Here is a 26,552-nt window from a genome sequence, read left to right on the forward strand (position 1 = left end):
AATCCCAGGCCCCAGTTGGGGTGGTACAGGAGGCAACCAATGGATGTGTCTCTCTCATTGATCTTTCTTTCTTTCTCTCCCCTACCTCCATTCCACTCTCTCTAAAAATTAATGGAAGAATATAATATCCTCGGGTGAGTATTAACAAATAAACAAAAATCAGAAACAATGATCCAACTCATATAATCTTATCTTCTGCTCCTTTCCCCTCTGAGGGCACCCGTTTTTCATCTCTATGACCTTTCTCTTCTCCCACTCTAGTGGATCACCTCTGCCAAGTGTCATTAACAACTTTCTAATTCTTGTTATATGCTCCATCATACAATGCAGAGGGTCCAGATGTTAATAGTTGTCCATTGGTTCTAATGTAATTTCTTATACCCTCTAACATAAATAGTGCATGGTTACAGACTATTACAATAAAGCTAGGTAGAGCTTAGTTAGAGTTAAATAATCAAGCTTAATGTCAAAAGCTGGTTCCTCATTTTAGGAACCACATAAACCATTTGGTTCTGACCAGGTTGATCCTCAAAATATTATAGCTATGGAATTATTAAACACCTAGGGTATACTCTTGTGAGTGAAGGGACATGAGAGAAGCATATATACAAACAAAAGAGAGACAACATTATAATACTAAAAAGGAAATATGAGATTACTCATTTCTAAATGCTTAAAAGGGATTTTGGCTCTTATAAAATTTCAGGCTATGAACAATCAATATAAAAAAATGATGCTACTGGACCACTATCAGCTTACCTTGACTTTCCTAGCTAATCTTCCCTTTTTACCAATAGCTGTTTTGTCATCGTACTAATATGGCCTTGTCAATCTTAGGGCCAAGTCACAGTTAATCTTTCAATTCTAGCTGAGTAATTGATACAGCCAGTTTAGAATGTCTGAAAGAAAAGTATGATAATACCTTCTACAGGGGAAGGATCTGGTCCTGCTTTTTCAAAGTTTATTACCACCCCACTTTGCACTTTCTGCACCAAGGACTCCAGACACTGATTAAGCATTCTTGGAGAACATACAGAGTATGAGCGACCTGAGATTAAAAAAAAAAAAAAAAAGTTAAAACAAAATGAACTAGTCAGCTGCAGAAATTTGTACCTTTAGCAAGAAAGAATAATAGTGGGGTTTCTGACAATATTGATTAATGAAAGTTCAATAGTAAAGTTTGAGTTATTTCATTATCTTATGCAAGAATGAACAAAATAGTTATTTTCAATAAACCAACAATTCCCTGTTGTAAGAGTGCACACATTTTTTCTTTTCAATTATGGGTATATGGAAAATAGAAATCTTGGTCTAAACAAACCACAGTAAGAAAAAATCATGTTTTATTTATATATGTATATTATATGTATTATATAAAATGTGGTATCAAAAATATATACATAAAAAACTGCCTCCAACTGTTATCCAATAGAATTAATTTATCTTTACTATACATACACATCTAGTATCTAACCCCCTAAAACCTTACTCTTGCTTAACAAAGTAATTATAAGATTAATGCTGAGCACATAGCAAATATTTAATTATTTAATTGATCTGCTGACAGCTACCGCTTATTTTAAATATTTGCATTTTAATACACAGATGGTAGCATGTGCATTTCTGAATTTTACTTGGCTCACATACTGGGAAATTACCTTTCTTTAATAAATAAATGGCAGCATGTGCTTTTCTAAATTTCATTCGGCTTATGTTACTTAGAAATTACCTATCTTAAATAGATGTCCCTTTTGAATATTATAATCTATAGGATTTTTAGTTCAAAAGCATTAAAATGCTAGTGATTAAGAAAAATACTAATAAAAGGATCTCTTACACAGAGATTTCAATATATCTAGGTCTGTGCTGTCCCATATATGGTCACTGGCCACATAGGACTATCGAGAACTTGAAACATGGCTAGTCCAAATTGAGATGTACAATAAGTATAAAATACACACCTGATTTTGTAGTCATAATATAAAAATGATATAAAATGTCTCAACTATTTTTAAATCTAGATTTCATGTAGAAATAATATTTTATACATATTGAATTAAGATAGTATTAAAAATTAATTTCACCTTTTTAATGTGACTACTATAAAATTTATTATTACCTATTTAACTTGAATCATATATCTATTATATGTGCTGATATGGACCAATACCGAAAAGCTTAACAACTAAAACAATGTTTAATCAAACATCTTACAACATAATCTGTAATGAGCTCAATGTGAAATTTTACCAATTCAACCAAACACGCTATGTCATTATATTTCACATACCAAATTACTCATCTCAACTTAACATGTGATTTGCTAAAGGCTACTCAGAAAGCAGGACATTAGGCAGCAGTGTAATCCAAATCCTCAGAGACAGCTTTACTTAGAAAAACAAGTATCATATAACAAATAATTTACCTGTGTAGGATAATGATAGTTGGAATCATAAAAATACCTACCAATTACTGAGTGTCTATTTGCCTGGCACTATTCTAATCATAATATTAATTTATTTAATCCTACCAACAATGTATGTATTACTTTCTCCATTTTACAAGTAAGAAATCTAAACACAGAGGTTAAAAAATTTATCCAAGTTAGTATACTAGTACAGCCAAGATTCAAACCCTTAGGGTATTAGAAACTTTAATCTGGGTACACTTTGTTCCCTGGAAATCATGATGTTAATTTGAAATCGGTATTTAAAACAGAATGTCTATATGGAGTCACACTTATTTAAAAGAATTAGTAAATTAAAATATTTTTGCCTCAGTCAATTTAAACATGTACATAAAACAATAGAAAAAAAGGCTGATCATCTTAACACACAAAGTATGTAGAAGACTATATAAAGGCTGAGTATCTTGTTTCAACAAACTTAAACATACATATTCCTAAAATGTCATTAAAAAAACAAGTTTTTGGGGGAGAGAACAGGAAGAGATTAACCAAAGAACATATAAGCATATATGCATAATCCATGGACACAGACAATAGCATAGGGAAGGCCTGGAGTGGGACAGGGATTGTTGGGTAGAGGGAGCAAAAAGGAAAAAATGAGAGACCTCTGAAATACTATCAACAATAAAGTAAAATTAAAAGATAAAATGCTTCACAGAAACTTGAAAAAAAAAGTTTTAAAGTGTGAAATTGTGGCAATTCTCTCTACCTAACCTGTGTCATCAATTAACTGATCGGGAAAATGTAAGTAAATGAGTTATAATCTTAGTATGAAATAAAATTACTAACAAAGATGTTTAACAAAAATTAGAAAAAAGTGAATAAACAAGTGTGAATAAACTTGAGTCATTTAGCAAATAACAAAAATCGATTCGTTCTTTTAAAAGTTAAAGAGAAATAGCAAATTTTGCCATCTTTACAAAGTGAGCCATGTCCTATATAATGTTTCTCTTATTCTCTATAAAAACTCAGCCCTTGCAATGTATGATACTTTGAAGCATAAAGTTTCTAGGATTAATAATTGTATTTGTAGCAGACTCACTTGTGGTAATGTAGAGTACACACACAAAAAAACAAAGAAAAATCAAACTAAATATGAGTCTGAAGGCAGGTGAAAAAAAAATACCAAACTTTCCCACAGAAGTATGCTAAACTAGTATTTTAGTATAACAAAGAGACAAAAAGAACATTTCTAAGTTGGACAACAGTCCTTAACAGAGGCTAAGAAAGTTAAATTGATTTAATCTAGAAAACTTACAATTTTTATTAAATACTTTTGATCCTCAATCTTCCACCAACATGTATGTCTACTAGGCATTTTTAAATGTTATATCATCTGTCTGCTTCCCCTTCACCAGATTCTCCCCAGTGTACCCATCCAAGTCCATGGCACAGCCACTCACTTCCCCTTGTTCAGACCAACTGGATAATCTAAGAATCATCTTTGATTCCTTCTTCCCTCATTGCCTTCATCCTTGGTTCTCCTTTGCATCAGATCCCCTTACCACCTCCAAACCTAGCACTTTAGACCAAAGTACAGTCGCCTCTTATTAGACCCCGCTTCAATTCTTGCCACTTTATAGTATATTCTCATCCAGCAGCTGAAGTGATTTTTCAAAAACAAAAATCAGATGTCACGTCCTACAAAAAGCCCTTCAATGGCTTCTCATCACAGTAGAAAAATAGAAAATATTTATTATGACCTAAAGGGCTAGTCAATAATTGGTCCTTGCCTACCTCTCTACACCTATTTTTCTCTACTTCTTCCCATGTATGCTTCAGTCATATCAGCCTTCCTGTTGCTTCCCAAAATACACAGCATGCTCCTTCCCCTACCATTTCCTCTGCCTAAATCTTTATATGGTTTACTCCATTAATTAGATCTCTGCTCATGTTAGACTTATTGTGGTGATCATTTATCAATATCGAATCACTTACATTATACAACTGAAATAATAATGTATGTCTATTATACCTCAATTGGAAAAAAAAAGAGGGTCAATGAACATGCTGTAACAATAGTTTTAGCCTGATTAATATTTTTAAGACACACCAGGGCTGATCTAATCCCTATTCAAACAAGTGACATTAACTTCAAGGTTAGAGATATGCAAATGATATTTATTTTAGAAACTGTTGTTTTATTTACTTCTTTACACAAGAATTATAATCTCCAAGGATAAGCAATATTTCAAACTGATTCAAACTGGGGCAAGCATATTCTTTAGGTTTATGATAAAAGAAAAAGGGGGCGGGGGCCACCACCTCAGAAGACTTCCCAAGAATACTCATTGTCTTTCTCAAGTTACTCTCTATACCTTTACCCTGCTTTTTTCTTCACAATAAGTAGCACTCCCTAAAATATTATTTATTCATTTTACATGCTTTTATATTATACAATCCCGAAAGGTAAGCTTTCTATCTATTGTTCCTGCTGTATTTCTAACATCAAGAATTGTTATTTGACAAGAGTGGGTACTCATTAATTACCTGATAGTTAAAAAAATTTTTTTTTAAAAATGCTTACGACAATTACACAATTTTTTAAAAAGCATACATAGAAAAATATAACAAAATGTTGATTATTTTGGCAACACTAGCAAATTTCTTTCCAGTTTTTTAAAAAAATGCACAAGAAAAAATACACAATAATTATTAGCAGTGATTACATATTACATAGTGCAATACCAATGGATATTAGCTTTTCTGTTCAGGTTTTTTTTTATGTTTTACCCTCAAAATTTTCTTTAGTCAACAATAAATAAGAAAACATGTTATTGAGATATGTGAAAAGCATTTGAGCAACTTCCCATTATTGCTAGCAAGAGCATGAAAAGAGGCAAATAAACTAGTAAATCAGGAGAGATTTAGGATGTATATTTGGGACAAGCTTCCTAATTTCTTAACCAACTAAGGTTTCTGGGTCATTAAAAATTATTACCAAGGGTGACTTCGGAATCTTCTCCTCTGGAGATGTTCCTTTCAAAGAATAAACAACATAACTTTAGTATATTACTGCCCAAAGGCAAGGACATTAGCTACTACATGATGTTTTAGGTTCTTTTCAGACCCTCTGATCATACCACTCACTTCATTTCACACACTGAATATTCTTGATCCTAGGAGACAAAAGTTATAGTACATGTAGTCCCATAACTTTACCATAATTCGAAATTCAAACTAAGTAATTTATAAGGAATTTCCAAAGTAAGAATGTTTAAATTACAGCCTCAAGGCCCTTCTTCAATCTGTTAAGTGAAAACCCTAGAGTTTTTTTTTTTAATGAGGATTTTAGCAAGTGGGTCAGTTCAAAGCTGAAAACTAAAATTTCCTGAATACAAATGTGCATCTACCCACAGAAACAATTAGGACTGTACTGAAAAAGATTATCCATGCACAGAGATTTGCTAGCAGTGACTCTCCAAATTTCGATGACAGATACACATCTTTTTTTTTTCCTGTTATAAATTAAACTGTGAAGGCATCATAGAGTTCACCAAAGAGTACTTCTATTAAATTGGAACACTTAATGATAGAATAACAACTTCCCTAACTTATCTACTTCACATACCATTTTTGTCTGTAAATTTTGCAGATTTCCAACACACCTGGAATTTTAGAAGGCACCTAAAATATCAATTAGACTTTATATTTTCCTTTAACTTATATAGTTTGCTATGATGGAATCTCAATAGAGCACCAACTGTGTCTAGAGACTATGCCACAGCTCCCTGACACAGGCGAAATAGTGGCCAGACTTCGACATTTTACTGTCAAATTCCTTCAATAAGAAATAAAATGCTCCATGAAAGAGACAGTACTATGTCTGTCATACTCACTACTGAAGTCACGGAACAGTATCTGGTACACAGCAGGTATTCGATACATATCTATACAAATTAATCTACCTGTTAGCCAATTCCACATTAAAGAAGTTCTGAGTCTATAACATATTCTGTTTAAAGAGTGTTATTAATGCTCACTTAGCATAGTGACTACCTAGACTAGCTGGATATGACCTTACTACCTGTGTTTCCTAACCCATCTAGCTTCCTCTTTGCCTCTGGGGAAAATTGCATTTAACCAGGCTTTAATCATTACATGCATAACAGATAACGAGATGATTCTCAAAATATTTTTCACAGAAAATAATTCTATGATATTTGTAAATCATTGGAAATCTTTGTAGATAAGAAAATAAGTTTAACAACTTCAAAACTAGCATCTTCTATATGGGCAGAAAAAAAATACCATTCATTATTAGATCCGATAGTATTCACACATCCTATTCAAGTCAAATTACAGACCTTCATCAATGTAGTTTTAAAACCATACAGGACTGATTATTAATATTATAATGTATTAAACAAAACAAACATGGAGTTTTTGAAATGTACATTTAAAAACATTCAGATAAACTCTGCTTTAAGTCACTGAATTACTGCCAGCAAAAAACTTACCGCCTGTCACTTCACACATTGGTGTGATTGCAGAGTCATCTAAAGGCACACCTGTCAACTGTTCTGATTCTACTGACATGGTGCCAGGCAACCGCAACACTAATGCAAAGAGTCTCTGATCCCAACGAAAAGGTTCCTTGGTCAATTCACTTCCAGGCAAAGGAGAATTAAGAGGTAAATGGAGCTGAAAGTAAGGGGGAAAAAAACAATAAGATTTCCACACACTATTTTTCCCAAAAGGCCGCGTTAATTACACTTGCATTAAAACTACATCACAAGTCTCCTAGCACTCAAAAACAAGCTAAAAACAAACTTGTATGCAGATATAACTAAAATAGCACTGAGATATTGTTACTTCAATTTTCTTAAGCCCTTCTCTGAAGATCTCAATTGAAAAAAATCTGTAACTGTAATGCTTTTCAGATTTTAATTCAAATAACCAGCAAGTGCTGGACTGCTTTCAAATAAATCATTTCATCATTAAAACAACACTTTTTATTGCTATTTTCTAGATTTAAAAAAATAAATGGGTTTCAGAAGAAATAAATTATTTTGGCCTCCTGGGTATAAGTCCGTACTTTTTCTATTACACCACAGCAGCTTCAAACATCTCCAGTTAATAATTTAAATATGCTTCATTTTACACAAAACACACATTCCCAAAGCATTTGCATAAAAGTAAATTTTATCATTCTAACTGTATATTAAATGTTATTAAAGGTAATGATTCTTACCACATCTGAGTAAAAATAGGGAGTTTGGGCAGAAGGGTTTGCATGTGTTTTTTAATGTCTCCCATCCCCCACAGCAGACCTGCTAAATCAGAATATAAGATTCTTAAGAATTTTTAAAAGCTTTAAAGTGGTTCTAATAGGTGCCTCTGTACCCACAGAGTACCAACAGAATCCACACACTCAATCTTAGCATAACTAAATGGGGACAACCAGACAGTATGTCTCAGGGTGTATGTAATGCAATAGGTTGTAAAACATCAATCGGAAAGAAAAGGGGAAAGGGAAGGAAAGATTGCCTGCATCTAATCAAGTCCTTAGTGCTAACTATCAGTTTACAGGGACTACTGGGGATATAGGAGGATCAAGTTTAATATTACCACAAGGGAGCAATCAGTCAAATCCAGAATGGGAGACATTCTATAGGACAGATGACTTGGTTCCTACAATAAATTAATGACAAGAAAATGCAGAGTGGGAAGACAAGAAGGTTGATGGAATTGTTATAGAATAAAAGACAGAACAATCAAAGCAAAGATTTTTGAGCCAATTGAGAAATTTTGAAATATGTTACTGGAATTATTAACAATATTTTAAGTGCGATGATGATATGGTAGCTTAGAAAAACAAAAATCCTTATCATTTATAAAATTTCTCAAAATAAAAATAAAGCCCAGAATCAGAATACTTGGGAACTTATTTATACAAATATTGGCGTCTTCTTCAAACTATTCACTTTAAAATTATCACTTCCAAATTAACTGCCAGAGTTTATGCTACCTTCTTCATAAAGACATACTTGTATTGCTTATAGCCTTTCTATTTCTCACTTCAAAGATTTCTGAACTTAGTAAATTATGGATTTAAGTAATTCTACACAAACTTAAGACTCAAGTTTCTTCATTGACTTATATCAAATCATTACAAGAAAATCAGATTCTATTCTAGTAAAGCTCAGCAAAACTGGCACCTCTCTCCAAAAGATTCATGCCAAGAGAATGTGATTCCTTTATCAAGATCAGCCAAGATTTTGTGACCATGGCATGGCCTCTGGCACTGACCCTACTTAAGGCAGAATTCAAAGGTGATAAGGAAGGAGTGTTGGAAGGAATCTGGGCCAAAATGTTCTCTGAGGAAGGTTCTCTAACCTCAAAGGCTCTGTGACACTTAAAACAGCTCAGGAACTCCAAGCTCTTACTGCTATTACCACACCCTGCCAGAAGATAAATAAGAAAGCCTTTTATTCTAGACTCACCAGGAAAGCACAACTACTGGGTGCTTGGTCATTTTCTCTTTAAGATCACAGAAACATCAAAGCACCAATGGCACTGGCAGAAAAGGATTTCAACTATTAATGCAATGCTCTGAAAAGTAATAAATAAGTGGAACTATCTCAAGAATCCAGTAGATAATAGCACTGTATAGACCTTATATACAAGTGATGGAAAGAATGACAGACCCCATACTATGTATGTATATGACACATACACAAGCAACTAATGAGATAATCAGACACACATACATATACACAAAACTAATCAGATTATGATGAACCCTATAAGGGAGACAATATACAATGAAATAATTGGCCTTTGGCTGCACAAAGAAAGATCTTGAATGTATTTCAAGTAAAACAAACAAAAAAACCAAGAAGGGTCACAAGCATATTTTACACATAGTTATATCAACTTTATAAATCTGTCAAATTTTATTCATTTTTCTATTCTTTATTATTTCCTATTCCCATATCACCACTCTCTGTCATCACTGAAGAGGAGGGGGAAAATCCTCTATAGCCGAAATGTACTAGTAAAATAGGAAGGAGTGATGTCAAACAGAGACAGAAAAAATACAAAAAGTCAGGAAGAAAATATTCTTAGAAAGGTTGAATTACTCCAAATTTAAAGTCTGCAGTTGAAATTCTAGCAATGCCTTAAAATCACAGAGATTTCTCTGAATACATGGGCTTTGAGAATCAAAGTAAACTGCCCATAAATCAATAAGAAAAATATATAATTAACCATTAGAAAAATATGTATTAAATATTAATAGATAACTCCCAAAAGTAAAAAATGGGCAAAAAGAAAAACACAAGGAAATCCATATGGCCTATAAATATGTGGAAAGATGCTCAAATACACCAACATCAAATAATGCAAAGTAAAACATCAAAGATACCATTTCACACCCATCACATTAGCAAAATAAAGCTGAAAGTAACAAATGATGACAAGTATGATAGCAATGGGAACTCTTATCACGCCTACGTACAGCCATTTTGGAGAACAATCTGATAATGTCTGGTTGGTTAAAGATGAGCATACCCCAGGACCCAGCAAAGCCACCTCTAGTTGGAGAAACTTGCATGTTTTTCATAAGAAGCCATGTAAAAGAACACTGTCTACAGCATTATTTTAAATAGAGGAAAAATGGTAACAGCCTAAAAACCCAATAAGGGAATAAAAAAATTTTAACACTATATTTTGGGTAATATAACATAAAAACATCCACACATGTACCCATAAAAGAACATAAATCATAAGTGTATAGCATGATGAATTTTCACAAGTTGAATGTTCTTGTATAACTAGCACTTACAATCAAGAAACAAAACCTTGCTAATTTATGCCCCCTCCAGTCACCACCTTGTTTTCATTTGAATAGTTTGGCCTAATTTTGAACTTGATATAAATGGAATTATAGAGTTTGGTCCTTTGGGTTTATGACTTGTTTTATTCAATATTACACGGGTGAGACTCATCCAGACTGCTGCATACAAGTGTAAGTTACTCATTCTCATTGCCATACACCAACTGTGTGTGTGTTGGCGGGGGGATACACATGGACACATATGCTATAATTTATCCTATTTTGGGGGGAGTGTTAGACATTTGGGTTATTTCTAGTTTGGATATATTATGAATGGCAAAACTATAAAGTTATAATACATGTCTTTATGGAAAACATACTTATGCATTTATGTTGGATGTGCACCTAGAAGCATTATTGCTGGGTTCATAGTATATAAATATATTTACTTTTATTACATATGGCCAGTTTTCCAAAGTGGTTGTGCCAATTTATACTCCAACCAGCAGTGCACGAGAATACCAGTTGCTCCGTATCTCACTTCACCAACACTTAGTTTGGCTTTTTCATTTTAGACATTTTGGTGTGTGTGTAGTGGTGTCTCAGTGGGATTTGAATTTCCCTGAAGTCTATGGAAGCTGAACATACATTTCTTTGCCATTTTGCTGTGCTCTTTCACGGAGTGCCTATTAATTTCTGCCTATGTTTTTTTTTTTAATCCTCACCTGAGGACATTTTTCCATTTTTTGTTCAGATAGAGTGGGAGGGAGAGAGAGGAACAGAGAGAGGGAGAGAAACATCAACGTGAAAGGGACACATCGAGAGGCTGCCACCCGCACGACCAACCTGGGCCGGGGACAAACTACAACCAAAACATGCGCCCTTAGCAAGAACTGAACCTGGGTGTCTCTGGATCGCAGGCCGATGCTCTAACCGCTGAGCCAAACCGACCAGGGAAATTTCTGCCTACTTTTTAAAAAAAGTGAGTTACATTTTTCTTATTGATTTGAAGGATTATTAATATATTCCAGATGAGTCCTTTGTTGCATATAGGTATTACAAATATCTTCTCCCACTGGTATCTTTTGATAAAGAAAATGTATTATATTTTTCCTTTCATAACTAGTATATTTTGTGTCCTCAAAGATCATGAAAATGTTCTATTTTCTTCTAAAAGCTTTATTATTTTATCACTTACATTTAAACCTGAAATGCATTCAGAATTGTGTTTATTATATGATATGAGGTAGGGGTGAACTTAGAGTTTCTTTTTCTCTAATGGATATCCAATTCACATAGCTCCATTTTTTGTTGTTTTTTAAATCCTCACCCAAGGATATATTTTTATTGATTTTAGGGAGAAAGAGGATCATGGAAAACTATATATGCCTTAACGGTGTATTGAATCCAAAACCTGGGTATGTGCCCTGACTGGGAATCGAACCTTTCAGTGTATGATGTACGGAATGATGCTCCAAATGAGGTACACCAGTGAGGGCAGACAACCCCGTTTTGTTTTTCTTGAATTGGCTGACTATACAAGTGTGAATCTATTCCTGGATCAAAAATTTGAGCCCTGGGTAAAAAAGGAGAAATATCTGTAACAAAGAGGCAGGGAGGGAAGGAGGGAGGCAGGGAGAGAGGGAGGGAAGGAGGGAGGGAGGGAGGAAAAAAAAGGAAGGAAGGAAAAAAAAGGAAGGAAGGAAAAAAGGAAGGAAAAAAAAAATATTTGAGCCCTGGCTGCTTTGGCTCAGCAGTTAGAGCATCGACCCAAAGACCAGAGTCCAAGGTTCAGTTCCTACTAAGGGCATATACCTCGGTTGCAGTTTGTCCCCAGACCCAATTGGGGTTGTGTGAGTAGCAATCAGGCGACGTGTCTCTCTCATATCGATGTTTCTCTCTCTCTCTCTTCCCTGCCTCTCCCTCCCATTCTATCTGAAGATAAATGCAAAAATGTCCTCAGGTGAGGATAAAAAAATTTTGAGATGAAAAAGAAGGCACAAGACAAAATAGTACACACAGACTAGCATCTACAGGCACTGTTAAATAATTCATGTAGTTTGATATATGTATAATATATACATGTAGTAAAATATAAACTAGAAAGCTACCAATTCATGATAATTATTGCTCCTGGGATGGGGAAGAGGGACGGAAGAAACACTGAGTAGAGAAACAAAGGAAACTATCTGCAATGTTCGCTTCCATTTAAATTTTTAAAAATCTGCAACATACAACGGTATGTTAGGCAAATACGGCAGACATTTTTAATCAATTATTCTTTCCCAAATAGTATTAATATAAAGAAAACTTTCAAAAACCGGTAAACAATTTAAGTAATTATCTATACCTCTTTCATAACAGTGTCATTTTTAATACCAAAAAAAATAAAGAAAACTTCATACACATCTCGACTCAATAAAAAATAATATATAATCACTAACCTCAAAACTCATACATTTATAAGAATGCTAACTTGATTAGCTATTAAAATATACTGCAGACTTCCGGTCAAGATGGCGGGTAGGTAAACGCGGTATCGCGTCCTCCCACAACCACATCAAAGTTACAACTAAACTACAGAACAACCATCATTCAAAACCGCCTGAAATCAAGCTGAATGGAAGTCCTACAACTAAGAAATTAAATCAGCAGCCACATCCAGACTGGTAGGAGGGGTGGCGGCGGCGGCGCGACACCGGGCTGGTCCCACACCCAAGTGTGGCGGATAAAAATCAGGAGGACACCTCGGCTGGGAAGGTCCTTCCTGAGGACTGAGGGGTCCCCGTCCCACACCAGGTGCCCCGCTCAGGGTTCCAGTGTCAGGAAGAGAAGCCCCCATAACTTCTGGCTGGAAAAACCAGCAGGAACTGAGGCTCAGGGAAGCTGAGGCGCTGGAGCCCCAGGCAGCTCCCTAAAGGGCCCGCGCACAGACTTATCGGACTCTCTCCCTCTAAGCTTGGAGGGGAGGCAGCTCGAGGGGCACCAGAGACATACAGGGAAGAACTGAGCTGTTTGGCACTGGAGCGAGGGCTGGAGAGGGGGCTTTCTCGGGGACAAACATGCTGTCAGAGGCCTTTGTTCCTTTGGTGAGCCCTTCCCAGGGGCGGCAGACAGAAGCCATATCTGGGCCTCCAGCAACCTGGCTCACACTGGTAGCCCCGCCCTCTGACTCCCTGAGGCCCCGCCCTACCCCACCCAACTTTCAAGCCCACCCAAGCTGTTGCCACTTGCTTAACCATAGGATTGGCTGGTCTTGGATCCTGCTTCAGGTTTTTCCTAAATTCTTTCAAACAAGCAGCATCGGGTCTCAGCGAGCCCCATACCTCTCATTAAGTAATACACTGAAACAAACACAGGGAGGCAGCCAAAATGAGGAGACAAAGAAACAGGTCCCAAATGAAAGAACAGAACAAAACCCCAATAAAAGAACTAAGCAAAAGGGAGATAAGCAACCTAACAGATACTGAGTTCAAAATACTGCTTATAAGGATGCTCAATGAACTTAGTGAGAACCTCAGTGAACTTAGGGAGGGCCTCAAGAGCATAAAAAAGGACCAGTTAGAAATCATGGATACACAGTTAGAGAATTGAAGGAGGCATTAACTGAAATAAAGAATAATTTACACAGCTTCAATAAAAGAGTATGTAAATCCAAGGAGCAAACCATCGATTTGGAAAATAAGGAAGCAAAAACTGCCCAATCAGAACAGCAAAAAGAAAAAAGAATCCAACAAAATGAGGATAGTGTAAGGAGCCTCTGGGACAACTTCAAGCGTGCCAACATTCGCATCTTGGGGGTGCCAGAAGGAGAAGAGAGAGAACAAGAAATCGAAAACCTGTTTGAAACAATAATGGCAGAAAACTTTCCTAACTTGGTGAAGGAAACAGACATACAAGTCCAGGAAGCACAGAGAGTCCCAAACAAGATGAACCCCAAGAGGCCCACACCAAGACACATCATCAAAATGCAAAAGGTTCAAGACAAAGAGAGAATCTTAAAAGCAGCAAGAGAAAGACAGCTAGTTTCCTACAAGGGAGTTCCCATTAGGCTGTCAGCTGATTTCTCAAAAGAAACTTTGCAGGCCAGAAGGGAGTGGCAAGAAATATTCAGAGTGATGAAAACCAAGAACCTACAACCAAAATTACTCTATCCTGCAAAGCTGTCATTTATAATCGATGGACATATAAAGACTTTCCCAGACAAGAACAAGTTAAAGGAGTTCATCACTACCAAACCATTATTATATGAAATGATGAAGGGTCTTTTTGAAGAAAAAGATAAAATGTATGAACAAACAAAATGACAATGAATACATATCTATCAACAATGGAATCTACAAACAAAATGAACAGGTAGAACAGAAACATTCTCATAGATACAGAGAACATTTTGTTGGTTGCCAGTTGGGAAGGGGGTTGGGGGAATGGGTGAAAAAGGTGAAGGGATTAAGAAGCACAAATTCATTGCTAGACTGACAAACCTCAAAGGGAAAAGGGTTGGGGGGTGGGAAGAAATAAACCAAAGAACTTATATGCATAACCAATGGACACAGACAATAGTGTGGGAAAATGTGGGAGGGGGTGAGAGTGGGGAGGAGGGGGTCAATGGGGGGAAAATGTGGAACATATGTAATACATTTTACATCCAACAATAAGATTTGGAAAAAAAAAGAAAAAAGAAAAAGAAAAAAAATATATATATATACTTTAAAAGATTAGACTATTCCCTGAAAATTATACCTGCTTCCACTCTTTTTTATGCACCTACCAAATACCAGGTATATTGAGGTTCTGGAGATTTAAAGATGCATATTAAAATAGGGTCCCACTACTTGAAGAGCTCTGAGGAAAGGTTTCATGTTCCCAAAGGAATGTTTCAGGGATGTGTTTAAGGATAAGCTAATAAGCAAAAAGGAAATGGAAAACCACAGAACTGGCTATTAAGATATGTATTAGGATTTTTATTTCTGAACAATTGACAGGAAAATAATTTTATAAAAGTTGTTTTCCAAAACTTAACTGCAGGACACTTCAGAATGAGAGTACTCAAATTTGTGTCTAAACTAATAATGGTAAAAAATTAATCATCAACAACAACCACATACTATTTATAGGGCAGGTTACAACATTCTAAACCCCCATCTACACTAATTCATTTATTCTACAGGCACTATTACAATTCCTACTTACAAATGATAAAAACGGAGGCACAGACAGTTCAGTAAGTTACTGGAAGGTACACAGTAAATGGTGAGGAGACAGAATTGAAATCCAGGTAATCTGGCCCTCTAATTCTGTGCTCTTAAACAATGCCTAACCATTAGCAAAACCATAATTTGCATTTTTAAAAATCAAGAGTTGAGACATTAATATTTAAAAAACTAATTCTATTAAATGGAAAGTAAGTTTAAATATAAAAATGATGACTTTTAGGAAAAAAAATGTAAATCACCGATTTCTGAATCAATCTAGTATTTTGAGCCACTAATTAATGTTATAAACATCTTAGATTGCTTATTTATTTTTATAAAGCACAACCCTATGCTTTCCTGCCAGTTATTCTTTTATCCATTGGAAAGAGGCAACAATAAACTTTTCTCCCTCCTGCTGGTCTCTTCTCATTTTCAAGTACATGGGTAGTAACAATAAAAATAAACAACAACAGCTAGCATATTGAGTGCTTACTATGTGCCAAGCACCATTCTATGATCTTTTCATATATTTATAACAAACCAATGAGGTAGGTACTATTATCATCATCCCCATTTTAGAGACAGCTGTAATATAAGATTGTATGTCAGGAGACATCTGTTTGGAGAGTACATGTCAAATAACCCGTTATATAATCAAGTTTAGATCATTTAAGGGAGACTGAGAATTTTAAGAATTGGATAAATCATATATAATTCAATAAAACAATAATTTTCCTATAACCATGAAATTATTGGTCTTCATTACTGTTTTCACAAGATTATCCTTGGCAAAGCTTCAGTCTAAATGGGCAAATCAGCAAAGAAAATCATTGCTTATACTAACAAAGTTTTACTTTTTTACTTGAATACAATTGAGGTTTTTCTATATTATTATTTTTAAGTGATTAATTTTATTGATACCACCAGTATAGATATCTTAAGCAATTATCTTAATAGCTAACAGAAAAGGAAATGTAACTTAAATTTAAATTTAGGAAAACTGTCCTATTTTTCCTTCTTTCCTTTTGAGATCTATCTTACTGCCCTTTTACTTTTGAGTCTTTCTTGAATTTCTTATTTAAAAAAGAATAAAATTGTCCTGGCCAGTTTGCTCAGCGGTTAGAGCGTCGGCCCGCGGACCAGAGAGTCCTGGGTTCGCTTCCCACTAAGGGCATGTACCTTGGTTGCAGTTTGTCCCCGCCCCAGATGGGGTCATGTGGGTGGCAGCCAATCCATGTGTCTCTCTCACATCGATGTTTCTCTCTCTCTCTCTTCCTCCCTTTCTCCCTCCCGCTCTATCCAAAGATAAATGCAAAAATGTCCTCCAGTGAAAATTAAATTAATTAATTAATTAATTTAATTAAAAAGAATAAAATTTACTTCTCCATAAGCATAAAAAACAAAGGGCAGATTAGGTAGGTGACAGTCTATCATTAGGTATGCTCAAATTTTCTGTACACATAGAGGTACAATTTTCCCCTTTATTTGATTGTTTCATGTTTGACTATGGTTCAGACCCTAATTATTTGTGACTTTCTTAAGACTGGACCAAGGCTCAACTTAAATTTTAATTATTTTGTCATTCCCGGAGTGCCTACCATAACCATAGCATTATTTCAGGATTTAATAAGGATTATACTAAGCCAAATAAATAAGATTTGAGATAAAGTTTTAGCAAGTTCACTTTAGGAGAAACTATTATAAAACCTCAACTAATGAGGATTCTCATACATTGTTACTTATGTTTTAAACTCACAGGATGTAAAAAGTAAATAAATAAAAGTCAGCTAACAGCAAAAGTATAAAGAAATTAATTTTTAAAATATCTTTAACTCAGAAACCAAACAGATTTCTCCTGGTATATAACCCAACTGGCTCCTGAATAATGATGACATCAGAGCCCATCCTGAGTCAGGGTTGACTGATTTGTACCAACACTTAGGAGGTGTCCCTTATACTTGGATGTTCTGCCAACTGGTTCTATTAGTGAAGTAATTCAAATTACACATCCTTTAATAATTGTACTTCCCTCCTTGTTTTAATGACCTATCCTGGTTGCTTAGCCCACCATTTTGAAAGAGGGCAAGGAGAGGGATCTGATTGTTTTGTGTCCCCACTTCCATAGACAGTATTTGTCAAATGAAAGAACCATTCCCACAGCCTAAGTAAGGAAAGTACACGAGTAGGAGGGGCAGAGTGAGGGCTGTAATCAGAGCATAAGCACCTCTCTGTGTCCTGCCAACAAGAATTATACCCTCCCCATCCAACACACTTTTATAGATGTGGATTCAGACACAAACACGGATTATTCCTGGTCCTGTTTGTGAAACATTACCAGAACATCACAGAACCAAATAGTCTTATCTTCAAGAGTTAGGAGTATTGTGCTGTCCTTATCTGTGTAAGCAGCTAATTATGGCCCTTACATCTGCCAGCACATAGAAGACACAAAGACATGAGCTGCAAAACCTGCCTAACACCAAAAGCAGGAGTGGAGAGACAACCATTCCTTATGTTGAACCCATAATAACTACTCCATCTAGCTCAATGGACAATATTCATAATGATAATTTACATATGGACATACTTCCACTGAGACATACACAGAATATAACCTCGCAAATTCTTCCCTTACTCAGAGATACAAAGAACATGACCATGCATTTCTTGCAAAAATTTTTTTACCTTACACACCAAACCAGTCATTTTTCTTTATAGTTTAATGTACTGGCTAATACCAATGAACTTGGCGCAGTATCAAAGAAGTAATTAGATCATTAATATTCAATTATTAATTGTTATTATGTTTAGGTCTTTTTAAAAACTAAGAATGGGATGCCCAGCCGGTGTGGCTCAGTGATTATCTGGGAGATGAATCAGGAAGACTCACAGAGAAAGCAGCATCTGAGTAAGTTTGAAGAATAAAAAATTTACTAAGAATCTAGAAACTTGCAGTTTAGAGGAAATATACAAAGTGAAGATCATGATCAAAAACATAGGAAGCAAGAAATAACAACAACAACAACAACAAACACTGGGATAAAAACTAAATTAAAATTCAGGACTGCTGAAGAGTCAAGTACAAAGAAGAGAAACTGAAGATTTTAAGAAAGCTTTTAAGAATGGGTAAGATTTTTGCCCTGGCCAGTTTTGCTCAGCGGTTAGAGCGTAGGCCAGAAAGTCCCTGGTTCGGTTCCCACTAAGGGCACGTACCTCGGTTGCAGTTTGTCCTCACCCCAGTTGGGGTTGTGTGGGTGGCAACACTCGATGTGTCTCTCTCACGTCGATGTTTCTCTCTCTCTTCCCCCTTCTCTCCCTCCTGCTCTATCTAAAGATAAATGCAAAAATGTCCTCGGATGAGGATTAAAAAAAAAGAATGGGTAAGATTTTAATATGGGGAGATAGAGGAGTAACATTCAGGGAAAGAGAGCTTGTAAGGAAAGAAATTATAAACATTCAAAAAATTAGTAGCCTATTATTTTCAAGTTTAGAGAAAATAGAGGAATGACAATGAATTTTTTCATTTACTAGTCATTTCCCAGTCTCTTTACTCTACTAAAATAACTCCCACTGTAAGTCATTAATTATCTGTTTTTGGTCATTGTGGTAGATGACAGTGTGGTAAAATTGTTCCAGGTCTAAGTCCTCACAGCTTTGTTGTCACCCACTTAGGAGCCAGCCACCATATAAAGAAGCTTGAACTATCCCTGGCTGGTTTGGCTCAGTAGTTAGAGTGTCAGCCAGTGGACCAAAGATTCCAGTCAAGGGCACATACCTGAGTTGCAGGTTCGATCCCTGGCCCTGGTTGGGGTTGTGAGGGAGGCAACTGATCAATGTGTCTCTCATATTGATGCTTCTCTCTCTCCCTCCCTCCCTTCCACTCTATCTAAAAAAAAAAATTAATGGAAAAATATCCTCAGGTGAGGATTAACAACAACAAAGCTTGAACTAGACTACTGACTTGACAGATCACATGGAGAGAGAGGTCACAGGAACAAGAAGCAAGATGCCCAAGCAACAGTGAGCACCAACGCCCAAATATATAAGGTCATCTTGGATGTTCCAGCCCAGCTAAGCCCACACAAATCTGGAGAAATAATAAACTGTTATTGTTTTAAGCCACTAAGACTTAGGATGGTTTGTTAAACAGAAATAGATAATGAAAGGAGTCAAAAAACGAGCAGAGATTTTTCAGATTTGGCTTCCCAGCAGCATTCAAAACTACATACCCCTTTGTAGAAATACATTCTTCCTTTGGCTTTTGTGCTAAAGTATTTTCTTGGTTTTTCTCCTCTTCTTGGGTGCCCCTCTCTTCCACCATAACCCTCAATCTGCAATACCTAGCTATTAAGTGCTATAGATCCTCAAGACTCAGTCTTAAGCTTTAGACAATTTATGCTATAATGCCTAACTGGTCTTCCAACATCCACTTGTCTTCCTCTCCTCCACCTCTACCTCCAAATAAAACCCTTGCTTTTATATTAATAACATTACTTAGCTGCAGAGGCCCTGTGTGATGTCAAACCCAACCAACTTTCTATTCTACTTCTTACAATAATTTCTGTTCTTTATGTCCAAGTCACTTTATCCTTCTTCCAATCCCTCCTTCTCAAACACACTTCCTTTGGGGAAAAAAAAAAGCTTTGTACAGTCTCTCTGCCTAGTATAACCATCCTTCCATTTTTGTGTAGTAAATCCTACTCATCTCTTTAGATTTTAGCTTTCCATGACTTCCTTGACTAAATGTAGTGCACCCTTATTGTAAACTCTCATAGCACATACTTCTCCCTTTTGTTGGATTTATAACAACTGCAATTTCACTTTTATCTATGTGATATTTTTATTAATGTTTGTCTCGTCAAAACTAGACCTGTGGAGGCAGAGCTCCTGCTTGTTTGCACTCACCATCTGATTTCAGAGCCTATTACAGTGACTGGGTCATAGAAGAAACTTAATAAATATACAAATAGTTGGATAAATAAGGTGACAGGATAGGCTGTGTGAAGTTAAACTGCTGCAGAAAGTCATACCGCTAGCCAACAGAACCAATTACAGCCCAATGAGGTGTGATCATGTGCGAATCATGTGTGGAACAGAAAGAACAATTTACCAGAAGTGAATCTTGGATTTTAAAATGTAGACTATATGTTACACTGATGAACCTCAAAGGGAAAGGGGGAGGAAGGGCGGGATAAGATAAACCAAAGAACTTCTATGCATATATGCACAACCAATGGACACTGACAATAGTGTGGGGAAGGCGGGAGGGGACAGGAATGGGTAGGAAGGGGTCAATGGGGAAAAAAGGGACAAACATCTGTTATATATTCAACAATAAAGATGAGTTTAAAAAATAATAAAAATGTAGAATGTAGTGGTAGATATGTAATATTTATGTCGGCAAAATTACTAGTGTTATTTCCAACATATAGTCTATTTGCTAAAATTTGTTAAAAATAACAGTGAATTCATAACAAAAAAATAACTTGGGTGCTCGCTTCGGCAGCACATATACTAAAATTGGAACAATATAGAGAAGATCAGCATGGCCCCTGCACAAGGATGACACGCAAATTCGTGAAGCGTTCCATATTTAAAAATAAATAAATAAAGCCCTAGCCGGTTTGGCTCAGCGGTTAGAGCGTCGGCCTGCGGTCCTGAGAGACCCGGGTTTGGTTCCCGCTAAGGGCGCGTACCTTGGTTGCAGTTTATCCCCGGCCCTGGTCAGTTGTGCGGGTGGCAGCCACTCGATGTGTTCCTTAAACATCGATGTTTCTCTCTCTCTCTCTGTTCCTCTCTCTCCCTCCCACTCTACCTGAACAAAAAATGGAAAAATGTCCTCGGGTGAGGATAATAAATAAATAAATAAATAACCTAGAATTTCATTATAAGCAAATCTTAGTTAAAAGCATTTTAAGCCTAGCCAGTATGGCTCAGTGGCTGAGCACTGACCTATGCAACAAGAGGTCACAGGTTCAATTCCCTGTCAGGGCACATGCCCAGGTTGTGGGCCAAATCCCCAGTGTGGGGCATGCAGGAGGTGGCCAATCAATGTTCTCTCTCATCGATGTTTCTCTCTCTCTATTCCTCTCCCTTCCTCTCTCTCTAAAAATCAATGAAAGAAAAAAAATTGTTTTAAAAAGGTATTTTAAAATTAACAAGGTGTTAATTTTCACATATGACATACAGACGAAAAATTTTGTCCATTAAATCGAGGCCCACAAAATTGAGGGTTTACAGTATGTATGTCCTAAGGCCCTGAAACTTTCTCTACCTTTAGTGTTACATTGATGATTTAACATGTTCAAAATGATAACACAGTACTGTAATATATGAAGCAAGATTTTAAAAAAAACTAAGTTCCAAATACATACACACTGAAAAGTTTTTTTTCTCAACAGAAAGAAGTACAACGCTACCAATAATTGCTAAATAATATCCAAATTATTCAGATTCTAACATAAACATTTAAACTAAAATAAATTATAAAGTATTAGGTCAGAAAGTTAATTTGAAGCACATTGGTAAAGAAATTTAAAAAATAAAAATGTAGTAAAAGCTTTGTGAATCATTTTGAGGGCCATTATTTTCTAAGTAACCGAAAGCAGTTAATGCTTCAAGCACAAAAACATATCAACAAACTTTCTACAGTGTGTTATATATGTCCCTAGTTTCTGGAAACAGATTATAGCCCATAAAAATAACAATAACCTTTTCTTGATAATTCAAAGAAGCAGCTCAAAGACTTCTTACCAAATATTGCCCCAAATCAGGTAGAAAGTTAAGGGTTTCAATTAGATATCCTACACTGAATCATCTTATTTAACCCTCCAACATACCTATTACCTTTAGCTTAGATTGTACAGTGTATCAATTTAATATATTTCTTTGCTTCCAAAATTTAACAGTCAACACACATAAAAGTTTTTCCACCAAAAGCACATTAAGGATCCACACAGCTTGCACATCCCTTTCTTCTTCTATAACATAGATTTCCACAGAATTCCAGTATCACAGACTTTGAGTCTAGGTCTTTTCCACAGTGGGTCTAGAGGTCCTTCTGAAGCCTTTTGTCCATTAGAGGTTAAGCAGAACATCAGAGTCATATTTTATAGCCTGAGCTTATGATCTTGACCTCTTTTGCATCTTTAGTTTGAAAATTGTAATTTCAAGGTATATCAAAGACTACTAGTATTTCACTTGCATTTCTACTTGATTAACCTTCAAGTATTTTTGTATCATCTTTATTTCAATTATAAATTACTAGATGGTAAAAACAATTTACTAGCTGCTTCCTTTAAAAGGTAGGCAGATGTTTAATTCTCCAGGAACAGTTCATAATTGGTAAAACAATCATAACACCATGTCATACCTTTGAAAAATTTACCTCTCATCTCCAAAATCTGGAAATTTCAACTGCCTTTATTTGCAATGCTTGATGTACGTTAAGTAATCTAATGTATCATTTTTATTTGTTTCAATGCTAATTCACTGTAAGGTAATAATTTCCCTAAAAAAATTTCAGAAACAATTAAAGATCTAAATTTGTCTTAAACATCTATGAGACTTCAGATTGCAAAAAGAAAACATCAGATGTAATGTGTAAACCATGTTTGGATTCTAATTCTAATTCATACAAACAGTTGTGCCCTGGCTTTTGTGTCTCAGTAGTTAGAGCATTGACCCTCACACCAAAGGGTTTCAGATTCGATTCCCAGTCAAGGGCAAGTGCCAGGGTTGTAGGCTTGATCCTCAGCCAACCCCGATGTGCAGAAAGCAACCAATCGATGTGTCTCTCTCACATCGATGTCTCTGTCTCTTTCTCTCTCTCTCTTCCCTCACCCCCTTCCACTCTCTCTAAAAATCAATCAAAAAAATATCCTCGGGTGAGGATTAACCAAAATAAGAAAAAAAATTGAGACAAGTAGGGAAATTGAGATATAAATTGGACATTGTTTATTGGACCCTTTCAAATGTTTGTTAAGATATAAAGATAAGTCAAATTTAAATCAATAAAATTAAAATCAATTATATTTAAAAATTAAATGTCATAAAAAATGTTTTATAAACATTTTTAAAATTTTAGGCTATAGAACACTGAGATACACACACACGAATATATCGATAGGTAGATAGATAGCCTGATATGTTAAAAATAATGCACACAGAAATATGTTTCGAATTTACTTTAAAATAATTCCCCAAAATGTGTGCATGGGGGTAGGGACAGACCAGATGAAACAATAATCATCCAGCAAAATGTGGATAATTATTAAAGCTGAGCAAGAGGCCCTGGCCGGTTTGGCTCAGCAATTAGAGTGTTGGCCTGCGGTCCAGAGAGACCTGGGTTCCGTTCCCGCTAAGGGCACGTGCCTCAGTTGCAGTTTGTCCCCAGCCCTGGTTGGGTTGTGCGGGTGGCAACCACTCAATGTGTCCCTTTCACATTGATGTTTCTCTCTCTCTCTTTCCCCGTCCCACTCTATCTGCATAAAAAATGGGGGAAAAAAAGTCCTCGGGTGAGAAAAAAAAATAATAATAATAAAGCTAAGCAAGAGTTCTTGGGGTTTATTACCCCATTTTTCTAATTTCTGTGTATGTTTGAAAGTTGCATAATAAAGTTTCTAAAAATTGGGCATACATGAGTTAATCAACACAACAATTGAAAATGCATGCATATAAAAGCCTCTGTGGAAAGGAAATGAGAAAGGAAGTCTTGCTTTTATCACCAGTGTGCCTGTAAATGTAATTAGCCAATGTTCATGTTACTTAAACTGAAATGTTTTAACTGTTTTAAATTGGATATAAAAATTTCACATAACATAAGCTGCTAGTAAAGCAAATAATTCAGCCCCAGTGAGATGTAAATGACTCACACCTATGCCTAAACATGCAGTGATACAGGCAGTACCAGATACAAGTCCATCACAGGTTATTTCCTGGTGGAAAGCTAAGTAATTTTTCCTGATTTCAGAAATGCTAAAGAGGGTAGAAAATGGATGGGTAATATTTCTTAGAATCAAAGAAACAAAGAATTATCATTTGGGGGTAGAAAGGGTAAGGAAACTTCGAAACAAAGAGATTGATAAATTTGTCCTTGTTACTTCAGATTCTGGTGGGGGGAACAAGATTTAAACTCACATTCTCCCACTGTGATACATCGTTGTTACATATCTGGACTCCCATTAATGTTTACACTATACCGATACTGTTACCCTACTAAAATCTGTTTTTCTATTTGACCTTATAGTAAACAATTTCAGATTGCCACTTTCTGGGTTCCTATGTCTGCTTACTTATATCGCTATTTTTGTGTAGCAGTTTTCTCATTATAAAATATATAACAAGAATATATAAACAAAGTTGGTTTAACATTAAAATTAATGTAATAAACCATATTAAAAGAATTTAAAAGAAAAATCACATGACCATCAACATAGTCATAAAAAACATTTAACAAAATTCAATACCCACTCATAATTTTTAAAAAAACAACTCAGCGCCCTGGTCGGTTTGGCTCAGCGGTTAGAACATCGGCCCACAGACCAGAGAGTCCCAGGTTCGGTTCCCACTAAGAGCACATACCTCGGTTGCAGTTTGTCCCCGCACCGGTTGGGGTCATGTGCGTGGCAACCAGTCGATGTGTCTCTCTCACGTTGATGTTTCTCTCTCTCTCTTCCTCCCTCTCTCCCTCCCGCTCTATCTGAAGATAAATGCAAGAATGTCCTCGGGTAAAGATAAAAATTAAAAAAAACAACCGAGCAAACTGGTAACAAAAAAAAATTTCCACAACCTTATTTTAAAAACACACACAAAAAAACTACATTTAACATCACCACACTTACATGGTACAAGGTTTCACACACCACCCCATCCTCCGGGATCACAAACAAGACAAAGATGTCAGTGCTCACCACTTCTTCCAGTAGGTTAGAGCAAGAAACAAAGGCAGACAAATATTGAAAACGAACAAATGAAACTGTCTATATTCACAGACAACATAATTTTATATGCCAAAAAAAGAAAAGGAATCTAGAAAAAAACTACTTAATAGTAGACAAATTATTAGGAAGGTCCCAGAATACCAGGTCAAAATACAACAATCAACTATATTTCTATGTACCATCAACAAATCTGAAATTTGAAAGTTAAAAGACAGATTTACAAAAGCATCATAATATATGTGCAAAAGTTTTTTTTTTTAATGTTTTCATTGATTTTTTAGAGAGAGAGGAAAGGAAAGAGAGACAGAAACATCAACATGTGAGAGAAACATCAATCAGCTGCCTCCTGCACGCCCCCTACTAGAGATCGAGCCTCAACCCAGGCATGTGCCCTGACCAGGAATTGAACTGGGACCTCTCAGTCCATGGGATGTCACTCAATCCACTGAGCCACACTGGCTGGGCATATGTGCAAAAGTTATACAATGAAAACTACAAACATTGCTTTGGAAAATTAGACCAAAAAAAAAAAATCTTAGATATGTCATGATCATGGATCGGAATAACCAATAATGTAAAATGTCAATTTACTTAGATTCAAATTGCTTATAGATTCAATAGAATTCCAATCAAAATTTCAATAGGCTTTCTTGTAAAAATTAACAAGCTGATTCTAAACGTATATGAAAACTCAAAAGGGCCTAAAAAAGGCAAAATTTTAAAAAAGAAAAATTTGGAGACTTAAACTGGCTGACTCCAAGACTTATAAAGCTACAGTAGTCGATACAGTGTTGTATTGGCAAAAGTCAGATACAGAGATCAACAAAACAGAACAGAAAGTCCAGAAACAGACACACAAATATGAGGCCAACTGACTTTCAACAAAGATGCCATGCAATTCAATGGGGAAAGGATAATCTTTTCAACAAATGGTACTGTTTGTTACAATTAATTAATGATGTGTCAAAAAATGAACTTCAATACTTTCTTCCCACCATACACCAAAATTCTAAATGAATCATGATCCAAAATATAAGACACACTATAAAACTCCTTGAAGAAAATACTTAAAATCTTAGTAACACTGGATTAGGCAAAGATTTCTAAAATAGGGCACAAAAAGTAAACTGTAAAAGAAACATAAATTAAAAGCATGTGCTCTTCAAAAG

The 26,552-nt window shown here is 35.7% G+C and overlaps 1 protein-coding gene and 1 non-coding gene across 3 annotated transcripts in view; one reads left to right on the top strand and one right to left on the bottom strand.

Annotated features, from left to right (window-relative positions):
- Nucleotides 1-26,552, bottom strand: part of INTS6 (integrator complex subunit 6) — a 106,100-nt gene that overhangs the window by 38,461 nt on the left and 41,087 nt on the right. For both annotated transcript variants that reach the window (XM_036250507.1, XM_036250508.1), the window contains exons 5-6: nucleotides 6,928-7,111; nucleotides 923-1,048 (exon numbers count right to left, since the gene is read on the bottom strand). In XM_036250507.1, the coding sequence (XP_036106400.1) occupies nucleotides 923-1,048; nucleotides 6,928-7,111 (310 nt within the window). The remainder of the gene's footprint in view (nucleotides 1-922; nucleotides 1,049-6,927; nucleotides 7,112-26,552) is intronic.
- Nucleotides 20,933-21,039, top strand: LOC118623150. Its single transcript, XR_004958234.1, has one exon. It is a non-coding gene; the product is annotated as a U6 spliceosomal RNA (small nuclear RNA).

Source organism: Molossus molossus, unplaced genomic scaffold, assembly GCF_014108415.1.
Source record: "Molossus molossus isolate mMolMol1 unplaced genomic scaffold, mMolMol1.p scaffold_m16_p_9, whole genome shotgun sequence".
NCBI lineage: Eukaryota > Metazoa > Chordata > Mammalia > Chiroptera > Molossidae > Molossus > Molossus molossus.